Source organism: Dothidotthia symphoricarpi (genome assembly GCF_010015815.1).
Source record: "Dothidotthia symphoricarpi CBS 119687 unplaced genomic scaffold P153scaffold_7, whole genome shotgun sequence".
Taxonomy (NCBI): Eukaryota; Fungi; Ascomycota; class Dothideomycetes; order Pleosporales; family Dothidotthiaceae; genus Dothidotthia; species Dothidotthia symphoricarpi.
The window spans coordinates 359,737-376,000 of NW_022985014.1; the positions used below are offsets into that span (position 1 = coordinate 359,737).

Below are 16,264 nucleotides of genomic sequence, written 5' to 3' on the forward strand. Positions count from 1 at the left end.
TTGATTGGAGGAAATCATTGTGCCGCTGGTTATGTGTAGCTTGTGACCATGCTATCTAAGGGCATACATATGGTTCATTTGCTAGAGTAAACGTCCGCATTGACACAAACTCCATCAAACAATGACTCGTGTTGTGGTGATGAAAGAAGACGCAGGGACGGTACGCTTACCCGTTTGCAACACAGACGGATTCCCCCACCTCGTCTGCAGGCAGACGTCACGACGCGCACATGATGTAGGCGCAAATTCGTCAAGACTCTCACACCATCTCCAGCTTCACAACGAGTCACCGCTGTCTTTTGCCATACCCACTGTTTTGCCTCGCTACCCACTCGTTGTAGCTTCCGCTCGTTTCGCATCTTCCAACGGCCCGCCTCAGCACCGGCCATGGAAATTAACCAGTCAGCAGCACGCGCAGCCAAGCGTTTCCTCGACGATCGCATACGCAACGACTGGACGTATCCACATCCGCCGCCCGCATGGTCAGCTTCTGACGAGGAAGTGCGCGACGCGCAAGACTTCCGCGAGCGCTACTATGGGGACTCTGAGTCGAGCGCCTCGGGCAATGAGGGGGAAAGTACGGGCCCGTATAGGTTCGACAGCCCAGAGAGCATCGGGACCGCCGTGAACAATACGCGGGAGGCGCGCAAGGCGAGGCGCAGGGAGCGGCTGGAGAGGGAGATGCAGGAAAACGAGGGCCTGCGCATGTGGGTTGAGAGAAGGGACCTATGGACTGGTGCGGCGAGCGTGCAGAAGTACGGCACTCGCACACACATCAACGGCGCACCTCGCGACTTGCCTGGAGAGCAAACCACGCCCGTCGCAGCAGCATCGCCGCCCCCTCCACACACGACCCCGCTGGCTACCTTCGACGTTGTTCCCGTCGCCACACCCCTCCTCGGCGACAATCCCATTCGCGCATCCATCACCACCAACGCGTATCCCGACATCTTCCAGAAGATCGTCGTCTCGTCGCGCACACCCTCTGTCCCCATCAACCTGGCCGACATGACCAATGCACTGGTTCAAGGCTGGAAAGACACCAATGAATGGCCTCCCCGCGCCACAGCCCTGGATCCTCTTGCCGGCAAGAAGCGTAGCATTGCGCTGACTGCTGTCAATGGACATCACGGAGGCTTTGTCGAACGTCATCCCCATCTGGGGAAAGGCGTGGACCATATGAAGAAGATACTGCATCTGAATGTGCATCACGATCACGAGCATGCCGAGGGCGGGAAGGAGGGTTGAAATGTGACCGTTCTTCTTTGTTGCGGATATCCTCCCTATCAGACCGATTACTCAACCCTTCCACGCACGAACTGCCCAAGCTCTTGTCACAAAATGGATCACGCCACCCGTGGTACTCTGGATCTAGGCTGTCTCCGACCTCTTCTCATAGTAACACTTGTCTTGCTTGTAGCTCAGTTCCTTCAACGATGAGCACAGCGGTAGGACCAGAGTGTCTTGCTGGAGGTCTCTCCTGCCGTCTTGCCAAGAGGCTTGACTGGCATAGCACTATGGACTGCCATCCTTATTGCAGAACCCTCATCACTTAGTGGCCGTATCTGGATCCCTGTTGGGGAGTATGGCACTCGAGTTTTCCGTTTCTTGCCATTTGAAAAACTACCACTGGCCTGGTCGTGGAGCGATATCATGCAGTGGTGACACTGGTGAGGTGGTCAGTGCGTGGGGCCAGAACGTGGCGTGAAATGAGCTTGATTTGCCATGCATCTAGATGTGTAGTTGGGAAAAATACCCACTAGTGCATTGTTCGTCCAGCATTGGATAACGCGAAAGACGAGGTGGTATTTGTATTCCAATGTGGTCCTGATTCCGTTGAACAGAGGACGGGCCATCTGCCGCTCTCTTTGCCAGCCAGATGATACCCTATCCATAAGCATGTACTACTTTTGGTAATTGATTTTGCTTTGGTTCTCATTATTCTCGTTTGCTCCTGCTTTCTTTAGTTGTTGCCCAGTCAACGTCAACGGAAGGCGTTGGTGCGTGTTTAGCGTATTTGCTTTGCTCAACTGCCAACGCACACCGCTTATGCAGGGGTCAACACTGTGCCCATTCCTCACAACACAAGTCAGATTCCGACTTCTCTGGAGAACAAGAAGACGAGTGTAGCAAAAGCCATGGCAGTCTCAGCTCCAACCGAAGACCACTATTCTGTATTAGAAATTCTTCCAGGTGCAACTCTCAAGGAGATCAAGACTGCGTATCGCCGTCTGGCGCGACTATATCATCCTGACAAGAACAATGGATCACAAACCTCCACTTTAAGGACTCAACAAGTGGGTCATATTTCGTCTCGACGGTTGGGCTACTGACCAACCCATGTAGATCAATGCCGCTTGGGAAATCCTCAAAGACAGCTCGAAAAGGAAGCTCTACGACAGACTATGGCCAAGACGTGAATCTCAATCAAAGGACAGTCGACCAGATGTGACAAAGCCGACAAGTACTGCACACTGGCGTTGGCAATCTTCTCCGCGACCATCACCTACATCAGAACACAATGCCAGAGCGCGAGCTCAAAGTCACAAGCAGCGACAAGCATGGCTTCATTTCGAAAAGGCTCAGGAAGCAGGCATTCGTCAGTCTCGAAAACACATACACAGCCTACAAAGTGAGATCAGCGCTTTAGCTGCGAAGCTCCAGAGTACCACAAGACACTTTGCGGTTCATGTACAGTGGCGCGCTGGTATAGCGATGAATACCGATGAACTCCAGCGGCAGATGCTCCAAGCCGAGGCCATGATGAAGCTCAGACAGCAACAGCTCCAGCAGGACGAATCACGTCTAGGTCGACTGGAGCTTGATCTGCTGAGGCGACGAGGTCAAGAATATGCGAGGCTCGCTGCCGAGCGGAAAGAAGAGAGGCAGTGGGAGGCGCAGGAAGAACAGTTGCGCCAGGAAAAGCTTGCCAAAGAAAGAGTTGAGGCAGAAGCACAAAAGCAACGCGACACAGAATGGGACGCGCGAATGGAGGAAGTGCGGCAACGCATGAGAAATTTCACCGAGAAACAGGCACACTTAGCAGACGAAGCAAAGAAGGCGGAGGCAGCTGAACAGAGACGAATGGCAGAGGATCGCGCGACCGAGGAGCAAATTCAGAAGAGAAAACTGCAGGAAGAGGCCAACAAAAAGATGGAACCGGAGGGAAAATGTGGACATGAAAGCTCGTGGGACAGATGTCCTGGCCCTATCGATTGCACATATTGTGCATGGCCACCCAGCACTTACGCCTTCCGATGTCCCGATTGTCAGATTCTCGCTTGTCTTTTCTGCATGACAACCCTGAAGGCTGGCTGCGAGCCTGCTGACTACAAAAGTTTCTGGCAACGCAATGTTGACCCTTCTCCCAGCGCAGAAGCTCTTCGTTTCGACATACATGCCGACTCTGATGATGATTTTAATGAAGTATACTATGACTGCCAGGATGACTTCGACGACGATGACGATTCCGAATACTTTGATTGTCGGGAAGACATGTGATGATTGGGGGAACAACCGATATACACAGTATCATGTACATGAGGATAATTGAAGTAAAGTTCTAAGACTACCTAGAGTACTGGCGAACAGGCCCTGCTCAGAGAATTCAATTAATGATAACCAAATCATCAGAAGTACATCATTTTGGTGCATCAATAAATCTTGATTGGTTCCCCATCGCGCGACAAGGAGCTTTGGAGCGAGAAAAGGAAGCTACCTCTGTGATATCTTTGTACCCATGTTTATGGATCATGATGAAGACAAATCTTGTTCCACAGAAGCATCGCGATTTATATGGCTTGTATATCTCGTTCAGAAGAACTGACTCAGCGCGCCGGACATTATGAACTTTGTTGACACAACCCTCAGAAAGAAGATCAAGCAGAGCAGTCTGGTCCCACTTCTCGAGAGTGAAGTGTGGACGGATAACAAGTAGATAGCTCAACCACCATACGAACGTTTTGCCCACCTCGTGGATGTATTTGCCTCAAATGAAGAGTTGTAACAGTGTCTGAGAGTGCAAGTACCAAGTTCGTAGTAAAGCCAAACCCTCGAAAGGTCACTAGCACAAAGCACACCTTCATAACGAAAGAAGCCATCATCAACCATCGCCCGACCCTTCAAGTGAGCCTCCATCAGATAAACCCAAAAAGTCAAGCATTATCAATTCAGATGCTGGCTCGAGCAGCTGTGCAGGAGAAGGTAACAACTGTATGAAGAGATGGAAGAAGAGCAAAAGCAACTCTGGTTTTCCTTCATGGGTTGTGAACACATAAATGATTAGAAAGCTATAGCTTTCTCTTGATGACTGGGACTTTGTAAGAGATGTTTCCAGAGCTCAGAACCAAGTCGGATATCGTCCACTAAGAGATGTTGAGAAAAAAGCGCAGTTTCTTTCGTAAACAGTTTACGAATTCAAAAATGATCAATCGTGGTAATGAAGACGAACCGTACATAGTGTTTCCTGGACATCAAGAAAAGGAGAATTGTTGGCCATGATAGCTTTACGGCTGCGTAGCACTGGTACGATACAACCTTAGAAACCTTAACCCTTGGGCCAGTGATGTCTCCGGCGAATCGAATCCCATAAAGTGGCCGTGATCAAGCAACGCAACTTTATCATACCGAGTGATATGTGTGAGACGGTGCATAACCGCAAGGACAGTGCAGTCTTTGAAGGTCGTGTCGATGCTGTTCTGCATGGATGTTTCCGCCTCGTCATCGACACTATTCGTATGCTAGTCCTGATGTTACTGCACTTTTTGAATTTAGCTCTACGTGGCTCACATACTAGTGGCTTCGTCAAGGATCGATACTTTACAGTTTCTAAATATGGCCTGGGCAAAACACAATAGTTGTTTCTGGCCCACTGACCACGTAGTCAGGTCCATATCTTTACTCAAGCCGCCCTGCTCTGATATGATCACCCAGAGTCGGACGCGCTCTAGAGCCAGAAAAATGTCTTCGTCCGAGATTTTTGCAAAAGGTTCAATGCTGAAACGTGTCATTCCAGGTACGAGAAGTGGATCCTGAGGCACTACAATTGAGGTGGGAACAGACATCATTGCACGACATGGTAGAGACATCGACTCCGTTAGCGGTGATCTGACCTCCTCGCGTCTTAATCATCTGCAGAAGTACCAATATAGCAGACTTTATACCATGTTAGCTGTCCAGTCTTCGATCGATGAGTCAACGGCTTCTATACTCACGGTATTGCCGCAACCGGAACCTCCGCATAGGGCGACATGCTCTGATTGTTTGATGGAGAACGAGATACCCATGATCACCGGCTCCATACCAAGAGAATGAGCAGCTACCAGACTTTTGAACTCGATATTGCGTTGTGTCGGCAAGTCCGACGCTAATTCGGCCTGGTGGCTGCTGCCATCTTCCTACTCGCTCATAAGAACAGAGCTGAATGTCGTTACCATGGCAAGCGAAACACCAACGTTACCGGCAGAGAACTTATGTTTTCAATTCACTACAATAGCTACCAACACTATTGCAACGATTGCGAGAAGTATGTCCAGGTTGAAGCCGAGCCAACCTTAGAATGCAATACTATAGATAGGCTGAACGTTGCATTTGATCGACCAACTGGTGGTTGCGTCCTTGATAATGTGACTGACAATCAAAGGCGCGAATAGTACATGCGCCGGCGACAGATTAGATGAAGCGTGTGTACAATCGAGCTATGGCCTCGCTTTCGAGGAGGCGGACCTGTCGTGAGGTTTCTAAGTGGAACGATTGCAACAAGTATATAAGCGCGACAACAAATAGTGGCATTGTAGCCAGGTATCGAGAAAATAAAATCGAAACGATCGACTTAGTCAAGACTGAAAAGGCGGCTAGATCAATGGTTGATTAACGGCATCAAACGAGGATGAGCAGAAAAAGTTCAACTGACTTGAGATGCAGTTGATCATGATAAAGGGCAGGTTCACGTCAATGAGTTCCATATCTTGGCTATTTTGTCAAATGGACGTCAGTATCACCTTTAAGTAAGTTGTCTCGCAAAGCAAGGTCAGCCTTCAGAACACGTTTTCCGTGATAGAGCAAAGCCTGCAAAATTCGAATCTAGGCTAATTTGATGTGTACAAGCGTAGCATGAGTATTAGTATATTAAACAGAGCATGAAAAGAGAAATAGTTTAATTAATAAAATAGGTTAAATAAACAACTATAGAGGTAAAGAGTACTAAGAATAGTATAATTATTATACAAAATACTACTCTACAAAGAGTTTATAATATAGTAATTATATATACTATATATAGAGCGGAAAAGTAGTTACTTTAAGCTCTAGAGTTTCTTAATTAGTTCCTAAGTGCGTTACTAGGTTATAATAATATATAATTAGGATACAAGAATAAACTCTTTATCTAGGTTTACTAGAATTATATAAGGGCTCCTAGAATAGGCATATAGAAAAGATTAAATAATAGGTTAATTTCCTCTAACAAGTAAGATACTAAGTTAGTAGGTAATTATAAAATAGTAAGTAAGTAATACGCGCTACTAGTTAACTTAGTAATTACGTAATAGACTATATACTAACTATATATTAATTAGCTTATAAGGCAAAGATTTATTATACTACTTTCTTTCTTTAATAAAAGTAGTTCTTGTACTTAAAATAAATAAAACCTTTATAATTAATATTATAAATATATATAATAGTACTAGGTTTAACTGTTTAATATCTTTAATATACTACCTATTTTCTATAGGTACTTTTAAAGGCTAGATATTAGTTATATCTATTTATCTAACCTTTTATTTATAAATACTAATTAAAAAGTACTATAAGAGTTATATAATGTTTTATACTATTATAAGTTAAAAACTATAAGTTATAAAGTATAATAATAAGAAAATAAACATAAAAATATAAAATCCTATAAGTTAATAAAGTTATTATTACTAATAGTAATATTAGAGTACTTATTAATTAGCTAAAAACTTATATAAGTATAGCCTAGTTTTTACTATACTTAGTAAAGCCCTTTAAAGTAACTTTTAAGGTTTTTATATAGTAGGCTTAACTAGGCCTTTATAAAAAGTTATAAGTATTATAAAGTTATAACTTATAAAGTTACTATAATATAATCTATTAAAGCTAATAATTAGAATAACTATTATATAGCCTAAAAAGTTAGTAGTAAAGGTACTTTACTTACTAGTAAGTATATTATTACTATAAAGTAAAACTTTAAAGCTTACTAGTAAACTAGTTAGCTATATTAAGTAGTTATTATAAAGTTATAGGCCCTTAGAAAGTTTTATAAAAAATTAACTTTACTTACTTATTAGTAAACTAACTAATTCTATAGCTTTAACTTAGTATAATATTTATTATAAAAGTTATAAACTAAGTTTATAGTACTAATAATACTTATATATAGTTTTTATAAGGAGTTATAAAGTTGTTTTAGGTAGTTATCTTATTTAATAAGATATTATAATATATTATACTTAAATATAGTAAGGTCTAGGTAATATATAGATTAAAAATTAAGTATAGCCTTAAGTATTTATTATTATTATTATTCTAACATTTAAGGTTATTTTTTAGCTTAATAAATCTTTTTAAATTTACTATTTAACTTAGTAAAGTTTTATTAGAGTCTTTATAAAGAAGCTATAAGTAGAAAATTTTATAAAGTTACTAAAGCTTTAGTAGTAAGTTTAGCTTTTAGGCTATATTATAAGTAGTATATATAATACTTAAAGGCTCTTAGTTCTTATAATCTAGTAAAGTAATTAGGTAAGTAGTATACAAGTTATAAATATTAATAAAGACTTTATTACTAACTTAAAACTTTAGTACTAGAGGCTTATAGGTATTAGTATATTCTTTTTATTTTTTTTTACCTATTATAGTATATTATATAAGTATTTCCTCGTAGTATTTAACTTTTTAGTAAGCTTATAAGTATATATATAATTAGCTTAGGCTAAGGTAGTAAGATTATTATAAGTTAGTAAAGTAGGTAGCTTAGGCTTTAATGTTAGGTTATAGCTTTTAAATTAGTATTTATATAGATATACTAGTAGTAATACTAATAGTACTATTAGCTTTCAATACTACTTTAAAAAAAAAAGTATATAGTTATTTTATTTAAATATAATATACACCTAGAGGTACTACTTTAATATTTATTAGTATATTTAGTTTATTTATTAGTTTTAGGGTAGTAAGTAGTTAATAGCTTTAGCTTAAAGCTAACCTACTATTATAGGTATCTTAAAAAGTAAAATTTACACTAGGCTCCTTAGTTACTAATAATAAAGTTTAGGTAGCCCTTTTTATACTAGATATATTTAACAAAAGCTTAATAAGTATATTAATCTTTAAGTTTTTAATATAAATTAATACATATTTAAGCTAAGTTAATTATTAATAATAAGAATACTAGTATATATACGTCTATTATTAGTATATAGTAGTAAGTAGGTAATATAGTTTTTAGAAGCAGAACTTTAGTAGTACTTAGGTATTAAAATTAAGTATAGAAAACTATATTTACTATTATAGTATATCTTTACTTACTAGTACGTATAGTAATCTTATATATACTAGGCTACTAATAATATTATTTTAGGTTAAAAGTACTATTTTTTAAACTTAGTCTAGGTTTTCTATTTACTACTATATTCTATATATAAAGCTAAGTAATAGAATTTAATAACTACTATATATATTTTTATATTATTTAGAAAAAATATTTTACTTTTAATATATAGTACAGTAGGGTAACACAAATAAAAAGTTACTTTAAAAGTCTACTATTTTAAGAGCGTATATCCTAGTTAGTAGTACAGCTATAAATATAAAAAAAAGAGATTTAGAAAGAGATAATACAGATTTATAACTTACTTATTTAAAACTTTTACTTAGTAATCTTAAGAAGATAGTTCCTTAGCAGTGTTTAAAAGGAGTAAAAAAGAGTCTAATAAAAGTAGTAATAAGTATTTTTTATAAGTATAAAATTAACTTAAGATAGTATAAACTTTCTTATCTATCTATTAATATTAAATTCTAAGTTTTTTAGGTATAGTTACTTAAGTAAAAAAGATAGAATTTAATAAAGTAGTAAAAGTAGTTAAAATAGAATAATATAATAAGTAATAGCTAACTAGTACATAGTATACTACTCTTTAGTGTCTATAACTACCTTATAACACCTAGATATAGATAAAATATAGTTATCTATACTTTATTATAAGATTAAATCCTACTCCTTATATATAGCTCTCTTAAAGGCCTTTATACTAGCCTTACTAGCTCCTACTCTTAAACTAGTACTTATTCTATTATCTAGTCTATCTTTTAATAGACTCTTAATATTTTTAATAGATACTAGATTTAGGCTATAGGGCAGATACTAATAATAAGAAATTCTATTTCTTTTAAACTAAGCTATTATATTTAGTATTTTATAAGTTTTAGTATTATCTTACTAAAACTTCTAGCCTAAATAGATATAAGTATAAAGAATTTTTTAAGAATTTAGAAAAAATTAAAAAAGTAAAAATAGAGGTTAAAAATAATAAAAGAGTTAGAAATAAAGAATAATAAACTTTCCTTTTTAAATAGCTAGTTTAACGTAGCGTATTAGAACCTTTCTTAAGTAGTCTTTATTTATATAAGACTTAGTTATAAAAGGTATTTTTATAACCTTTAATTTAGAGTATCTACCTATCTAAATTACTCTCTAAACTTAGATAGAAATATCCTAAGCTGTAAAAAAGTTAGTTTTAAAGCTATAAAAAAGATAGTTAAATAAAAATAAAGAAAAAAAAAAGCTTTAAAACTTAGCTTACTAGAAAAAAATTCAAACTTACTTATATTAGTTATATTAATTATTTAATTACTAACTTTATTATTTCTCTTCTTTCTGTAATATTCCTTTCTAGTACTATACCTACGCTAGATTACTAACTTATTAGAAAATACTATCCTATTAAGATTTATATTTCTAATATTTTTATCCTACTTTTTAGCTAGTAAACGCCTCCTTTTAGCTTTATATTTACCTAATAAAGCTTTTTTAGAAGCTATATTAATAGAATATCTTTCTTTTTTAAAAAATCTTTATAAGCTGCTTTTATATATAGAAAAGTTATTTTTAACTAATACACTTTTATTTTTAACCTTAGAGTTATTTATTATAGCCCTATTAATAACTCTTTCTTCTCTTTTAGGTAGCTTAGAAATATATCCTTATTTACTAGATTTTAGAGGTATTATATTAAGAGTTTTTTTATTTACTCTATTAATAGTATTTTTAATAGACTTTAATAGCTTTTTTAGTATTATAGCTATAGTAGAAGTAGAAGTTTTAGCTTTTAAAAGAAGCTTAACTTAAAATGTAAATTTTAAGAATTTTAGCTCTATTTTAAAAATATTACTAAGGAAATAGAAGTCTAGGATTTTTTTTCTAGAAGATATCTATTATATACTACTATTTTAGCGTATAATTATATAATTTTAGCTTGCTAATTTTCTATTACTAGATTTAAAGTTAGATTTAAAAATCTTGTAGTTAATAAATTTATACTATAAATTAGGTAATGTAATACTTATTAAGCCTATTTTATATATACCTAAAAAAAATTCAACTTTATACGTTTAAAAAAAAGTTCTAGCTAGTTAAAATAAAGAAAAACTTTAGTGTCTACTTCTAGCTTATATATTAATTTTACTAGATAGTAAGTATTTTTACCTTTAATTACAGAAATATTAAGCTAGGTTTTCTCTTTTAAAAACTTCTTTTTTTATATTTATAGCTCTTTTACTTATTTAGATATACGCTTTTAAAATAGTAGACTTTTAAACTAACTTTTATTTATATTACCCTACTATAATATATTCTAGATTTTATAATTACCTAGTTTAAGATATAGATATTATTTATCTATTTTCTTTAGCTCGTATATTTATAATTACTTTTAATATAAAGTTAGAGCTCTAGGTCTATTATACTTATTAGATAAAGGTAGTATTATTAACTATACCTATAGTAGTATTAATATTTATTTTTATAGTAGAGCTTTTATTTAAGTTATTCTATTCTATTATATAAACTAGTGCAATTGCGTAGTACTAGGCCTAAATAAAAAGGCTTTTAAGCTTAAATTAACTAACTAGATTAGGGCTACTAAGGAAATACTTATAAGTATCTTATATATATAGTAACTAGGTTTAGAAGTGTTTTATAGGGTATATTACTATCTAAATTATCTAATTAGAGCTTAAAAGCCTACCTATTTAGGCCTAGAACTACGTAATTGCACTAGTTTATATAGTATAGTAAAGGTATATAGTATAAGTACCTATTTAGTATAGCTTTTTAGAAGGTTATTACCTTTATTAAAGTATTATATTATAAGTATAGTACTAATAGGTATTATTATTAATTTACTTATAATACCTTATACTGCAAATAATATATACCTTATATTATTATTATCTTAAGTTACTATATTAATAATAGCTATATAAGCCTTAAGATTAACTTAGTTTAGTGTAAAGATAACTTATATTTAGTATTATTACTACTTATTATTTTTCTTTTTAGGTAGGTTACTAAGGTAGTAGGTAAAATTATTAAGTTTAGTACTTTATTTACTTAGTTTATACTTAATATAAAAGTTAAATCTAGATAAAAACTTAGTTTAGTAAGTCTAGTATATATTTAACTATTTTATTAATAAAAATATCTAAAGTACTTAGTAGTTAGAAAGAACTCTAATAGAATTATTAGTACTTAATAGTTTTAATTACTATTTATTAAATATAAGTATAATAGTAAGGAGTCTTTTCTAATAGATTTTATAATTATTTTTTACTAGTAATATGTTCTAGGATTAAATAGCTACTAAGTAAGGTATACTTTTATATTTCTAAAAAAGTACTATTATAGTAATAAAGCCTAATATATTAGTCTTTAGCTAAGTTTCTAAGTTTTTATTTAAGTAGTATAGGACTTTTACTATTTAGAATACGTACTTAAGATAGTTAAAGGTATTAAGCTTATAAAAGCCTTTATAAAGTAGAAAGAAAAACTTAGTAACTCTTATTTTAGTAAAGGTAATAAGTAGTTAAATAAGTTATAAAGAGTTTAAAATAAAGTATTAATATTAGTTTATAAATTTAAAAGATAATTAGATATTTTTTACTAATTATAAAAGCTACTATTTTAGAACTATAGCTACTTTAGTAAAGTCTATTTTAGTACTAATAGTTATAAGTATAAATCCTAAGTATTTATCCTATTTAGTTTTAAACTTTAATTTTATAAAGTTTAAGTATATTCTAGCTACTTACAGCTTATCTAGTATAGTAGTAATATAAGTTTTATAGGTATACTTATTATTACTATAGATAAGTATATTATTTAGGTATTTATATAAAATCTTATTAATAAATATCTAAAATATACCTAATGTATTATATAGGCTAAATAGTATAACTAAATACTTAAAAATGCTATAATATATTAAAATAGCTATCTTCTTTCTATTTTCTTTTCTAACTTATATTATATTAAATAGAGTAATAGTATTAACTAGGCTTAGAATATATACTTTAGCTAATTTAAATAGTATTTATTTAATTAATAGTAGAGTATCTTAGTTCTTTTTAAATAAGCTATTAAGCTATTAGGAGTTAATAGAAATATATAAATCTCTTTCTAGTTTCTTTCTAATTAAAACTAACGTAGTATAAAGTAAGGTACTTAGTTATATAAAGCTTTTACTTACTAGATTATCTAAGTAGGCTTTAAATACCTTTTACTCTTTCTTTATAAAACTATATACTCCTAATAGACAGGGATTAATGTGTTACGTTACTATTATATTTTTATATATATATTTTAATTATTTATTAGTCTTTATTATTTATAATTACTATAGTAGCTAAAGTATAACCTAGTTATAAACTTTCTATATTATTAGCCCTCTACTTCCTATTGCTATTACTATTACTCTTACTATTACTATAACTATTACTATTACTATTACTTTTAGCTTTATTCTTATTCTATATTAATTATATAGCCTTATAGTAAGGTATTATACCTTCTAAATTACTACTATAATTCTCTTTTTTTAAGCAGTATACCTAGGATTTATAAAAGCTTACTTAAAGTAACTCTTATTTTTAGTTAGAATAGTATTATTATACTACTTAGTAGTAAGCTTATTAAGTTAAAAGAGCTAGGTATTAAAAAGAGCCCTATTAGCCTTATAAACTTATATAAGAAGAAGCTAAACTTTAACTTTATAAAGCTATACTTTAAGTTTCTTATTAAGCTTAAGACGTTATAAGATATTTTTATCTTTTAGGTAAAAGGTATTTCTATTATACTAAGTAATACTTTCTATTTCTTTTTATTACCTAACTAGGTCCTTTAAGATCTTACTAGAGATATCTAAAGTACTATACTAGTACTAGCAATTACTTACTTTAATTCTTAACTTATTAGCTTATTATAGGACGTAGCGTAGAATTACCTAAGCTACGCTAATATAATAATATTATTAGTTAGTTATAATTACAGTTATAAAGAAAGATAAGATAGATAAATAAAGACTTCTAAGGTATAAAGAATATTTATATCCTAGCTTATTTATTTAAACTGTTATTGCCTATATCTCTACTAAAGCTACTCTAGTTATATATCTAGAATTACTAGTTAATTAAATAGTTTAGAACTTAGCTATAGTTTATAATATAATCTAAAGTTTATAATTAAACTAGACTTTTACTAACAGCTACCTAGGCTCTTAAATATATATCTATATTAGTATATTAAGTAGCTAGTTATTAAGAGATAGCTTATTAGTCCTTTATTACCTTTACTACAGTAGGGTGACATAAATAAAGATTAGAAATAAAAGTCTACTTTTTAAATACCTTATATCTAGATAAGTAAAATAGCTAGAAAAATAAAAAGTAGATAATCTTATAGAGATCTATCTTATTAATATCTTTATATACTGTATTTAAATTGTTTACTATAGCATCTAGGCTATAAATTAGTCTAAAAATAGAGAAAAAAAAACTAGAAACTTTAGTTAGCTAGAACTATTTTTTAGACGTATAAAGTGAAGTTTTTTTTTTATATTCTTAAAATAGGCTTAATAAGCATTACGTTACTAAATTTATATAATATATTTATTAACTAAAAGATTTTTAAATCTAACTTTAAATCTAGTAGTAGTAGATTAGTAAGCTAAAATTACGTAATAATACGCTAAAGTACTAGTATATAAGCTATATCTTCTAGAAAAAAAATCCTAGACTTCTATTCCCTCAGCAATATTTTTAAAATAGAGCTAAAATTCTTAAAATTTAAATCTTAAGTTAAGCTTCTTTTAAAAGCTAAAACCTATACTTCTACTATAGCTACAACGCTAGAAAAGCCTATTAGTAGTATTTTAAATACTATTATTTAAATTAACAAAAAAAATTCTAATAATACTACCTTAAACTGTGTTAAACAAGGAAAAATTTTAAAGATCTCTAATAGAGAAGAAAGAGTTATTAATAGAGCTATAATAAATAACCCTAAGGTTAAAAATAAGAGTGTATTAGTTAAAAATAACCTTTCTATATATAAAAGAACATTACAAAGATTTTTAAAAAAAGAAGGATATTCTATTAATATAGCTTCTAAAAAGGCTATATTAGATAAGAATAAAGCTAAAAAGAGGCTTATTCTAGCTAAAGAGCAAGATAAGAATATAAAAAATATAAATCTTAATAAGATTGTATTTTCTAATAAGTTAGCAATCTAGCGTAGGCACAGTGCTAGGAAAGAATATTACAGAAAGAAGGGAAATAACAAAGTTAGTAACTAAATAGTTAATACAACTAATATAAGTAAGTTTAAAATTTTTCCTAGTAAGCTAAGTTTTAGAGCTTTATTTTCTCTTTATTTCTATTTAACTATCTTTTTTATAGCTTTAAAACTAACTTTTTTACAGCCTAGGACATTTCTATCTAAGTTTAGGAAGTAATTTAGATAGGTAGACGCTCTAAATTAGAGGTTATTAAAACACCTTTTATAACACAGTCTTATATAAATAAAAACTACCTAAGAAAGGTTTTAATACGCTACGTTAAACTAGCTGTTAAAAAAAGTAAGTTAATTATTCTCTTTTTATTAGTATTTTATTATTTTCTACCTTTATTTTAACTCTTTATTTTTTTTTAAAATTCTTAAAAAGTTCTTTATATTAACTTCTATTTAGGCTAGAAATTTTAATAAGATAACGCTAAAACTTATAAAACGCTAAATATAATAGCCTAGTTTAAGAGAAACAAAATCTCTCTTTTTAGCTATCCGCCTTATAGTCTAGATTTAGCACCTATTAAAAACGTCTAGAGTCTATTAAAAGATAGACTAGATAATAGAATAGCTACTAGTTTAGAGGTAGGAGCTAGTAAGGCTAGTGTAGAGGCCTTTATAAGGGCTATACACTAAGAGTAGGATTTAATCCCACAACAGAGCATAGATAACTGTATTTTATCTATGCCTAGGCGTTATAAGGTAGTTATAGACGCTAAAGGTTAGTATACTAAGTACTAGTTAGCTATTACTTATTATATTATTCTATTTTAACTACTTTTACTACTTTATTAAATTCTGTCTTTTTTACTTAAGTAACTAGACCTAAAAATCTCAGAATTTAAAGTTAATAGTTAGATAAGAAAGTTTATACTATTTTAAGTTAATTTTATACCTAGATAAAATAGTTATTTAGCCTTTTTATTATCTCTTTTTTTAGAGGTCTTTTCAGTAACACGCTGTATTTTAGGCCGCTTACTAAGCAATATATGTTAAGCCCTAGTCTTAGTAAGCGGCTTTTCCGCTTTCTAAAACTTAACTTTTTATAATTTTAGGCCTTCTAGAACATTACTTATTTTACTTTAAAACTATAGCCTTATTTTTCTAATCTTTATTTGTGTTACTCCACTGTACTTAATAACTCTAACAATTACAGCTACCTATACCTACCTACTTACTATAATAGTAAGCCTTATAATTAGACTTCTATTAAGCTGTTTAAACTATTCTTTACTAATACTAAGATCTTAAAAATTTACTACTATACTAACAAGAACGCTTATTAATAATGCCTACCTAGGCCTACTCTAAAGTACTTCTGCGCGTAGTATAAGATAATACCTTATAAAGTTTATAGTTACCTAGCTATATAAATTTATCTAGGTATCTACTTTAAGG

General features: G+C 32.1%; 3 protein-coding genes across 3 annotated transcripts; 2 read left to right on the forward strand and 1 right to left on the reverse strand.

Annotated features, from left to right (window-relative positions):
- Positions 1 to 387: 387 nt before the first annotated feature.
- P153DRAFT_287989 (uncharacterized protein) lies at positions 388 to 1,248 on the forward strand (the record flags this gene model as incomplete). The annotated part of the gene is made up of 1 exon (XM_033663579.1): positions 388 to 1,248. The coding sequence occupies one exon, from the start codon at positions 388 to 390 to the stop codon at positions 1,246 to 1,248; it is 861 nt and encodes a 286-aa protein (XP_033525212.1).
- An 890-nt stretch (positions 1,249 to 2,138) lies between these two features.
- P153DRAFT_287589 (DnaJ-domain-containing protein) lies at positions 2,139 to 3,501 on the forward strand (the record flags this gene model as incomplete). The annotated part of the gene is made up of 2 exons (XM_033663546.1): positions 2,139 to 2,297; positions 2,347 to 3,501. 2 exons carry the CDS (start codon positions 2,139 to 2,141, stop codon positions 3,499 to 3,501), a joined length of 1,314 nt encoding a protein of 437 aa, XP_033525213.1.
- Positions 3,502 to 4,505: 1,004 nt separating this feature from the next.
- P153DRAFT_287533 (P-loop containing nucleoside triphosphate hydrolase protein) lies at positions 4,506 to 5,396 on the reverse strand (the record flags this gene model as incomplete). Its single annotated transcript, XM_033663542.1, has 3 exons — positions 4,506 to 4,728; positions 4,789 to 5,114; positions 5,214 to 5,396. Coding segments are annotated over 3 exons (732 nt in total), but the record flags the coding sequence as incomplete, so codon positions are not given.
- Between the last annotated feature and the right edge of the window lie 10,868 nt (positions 5,397 to 16,264).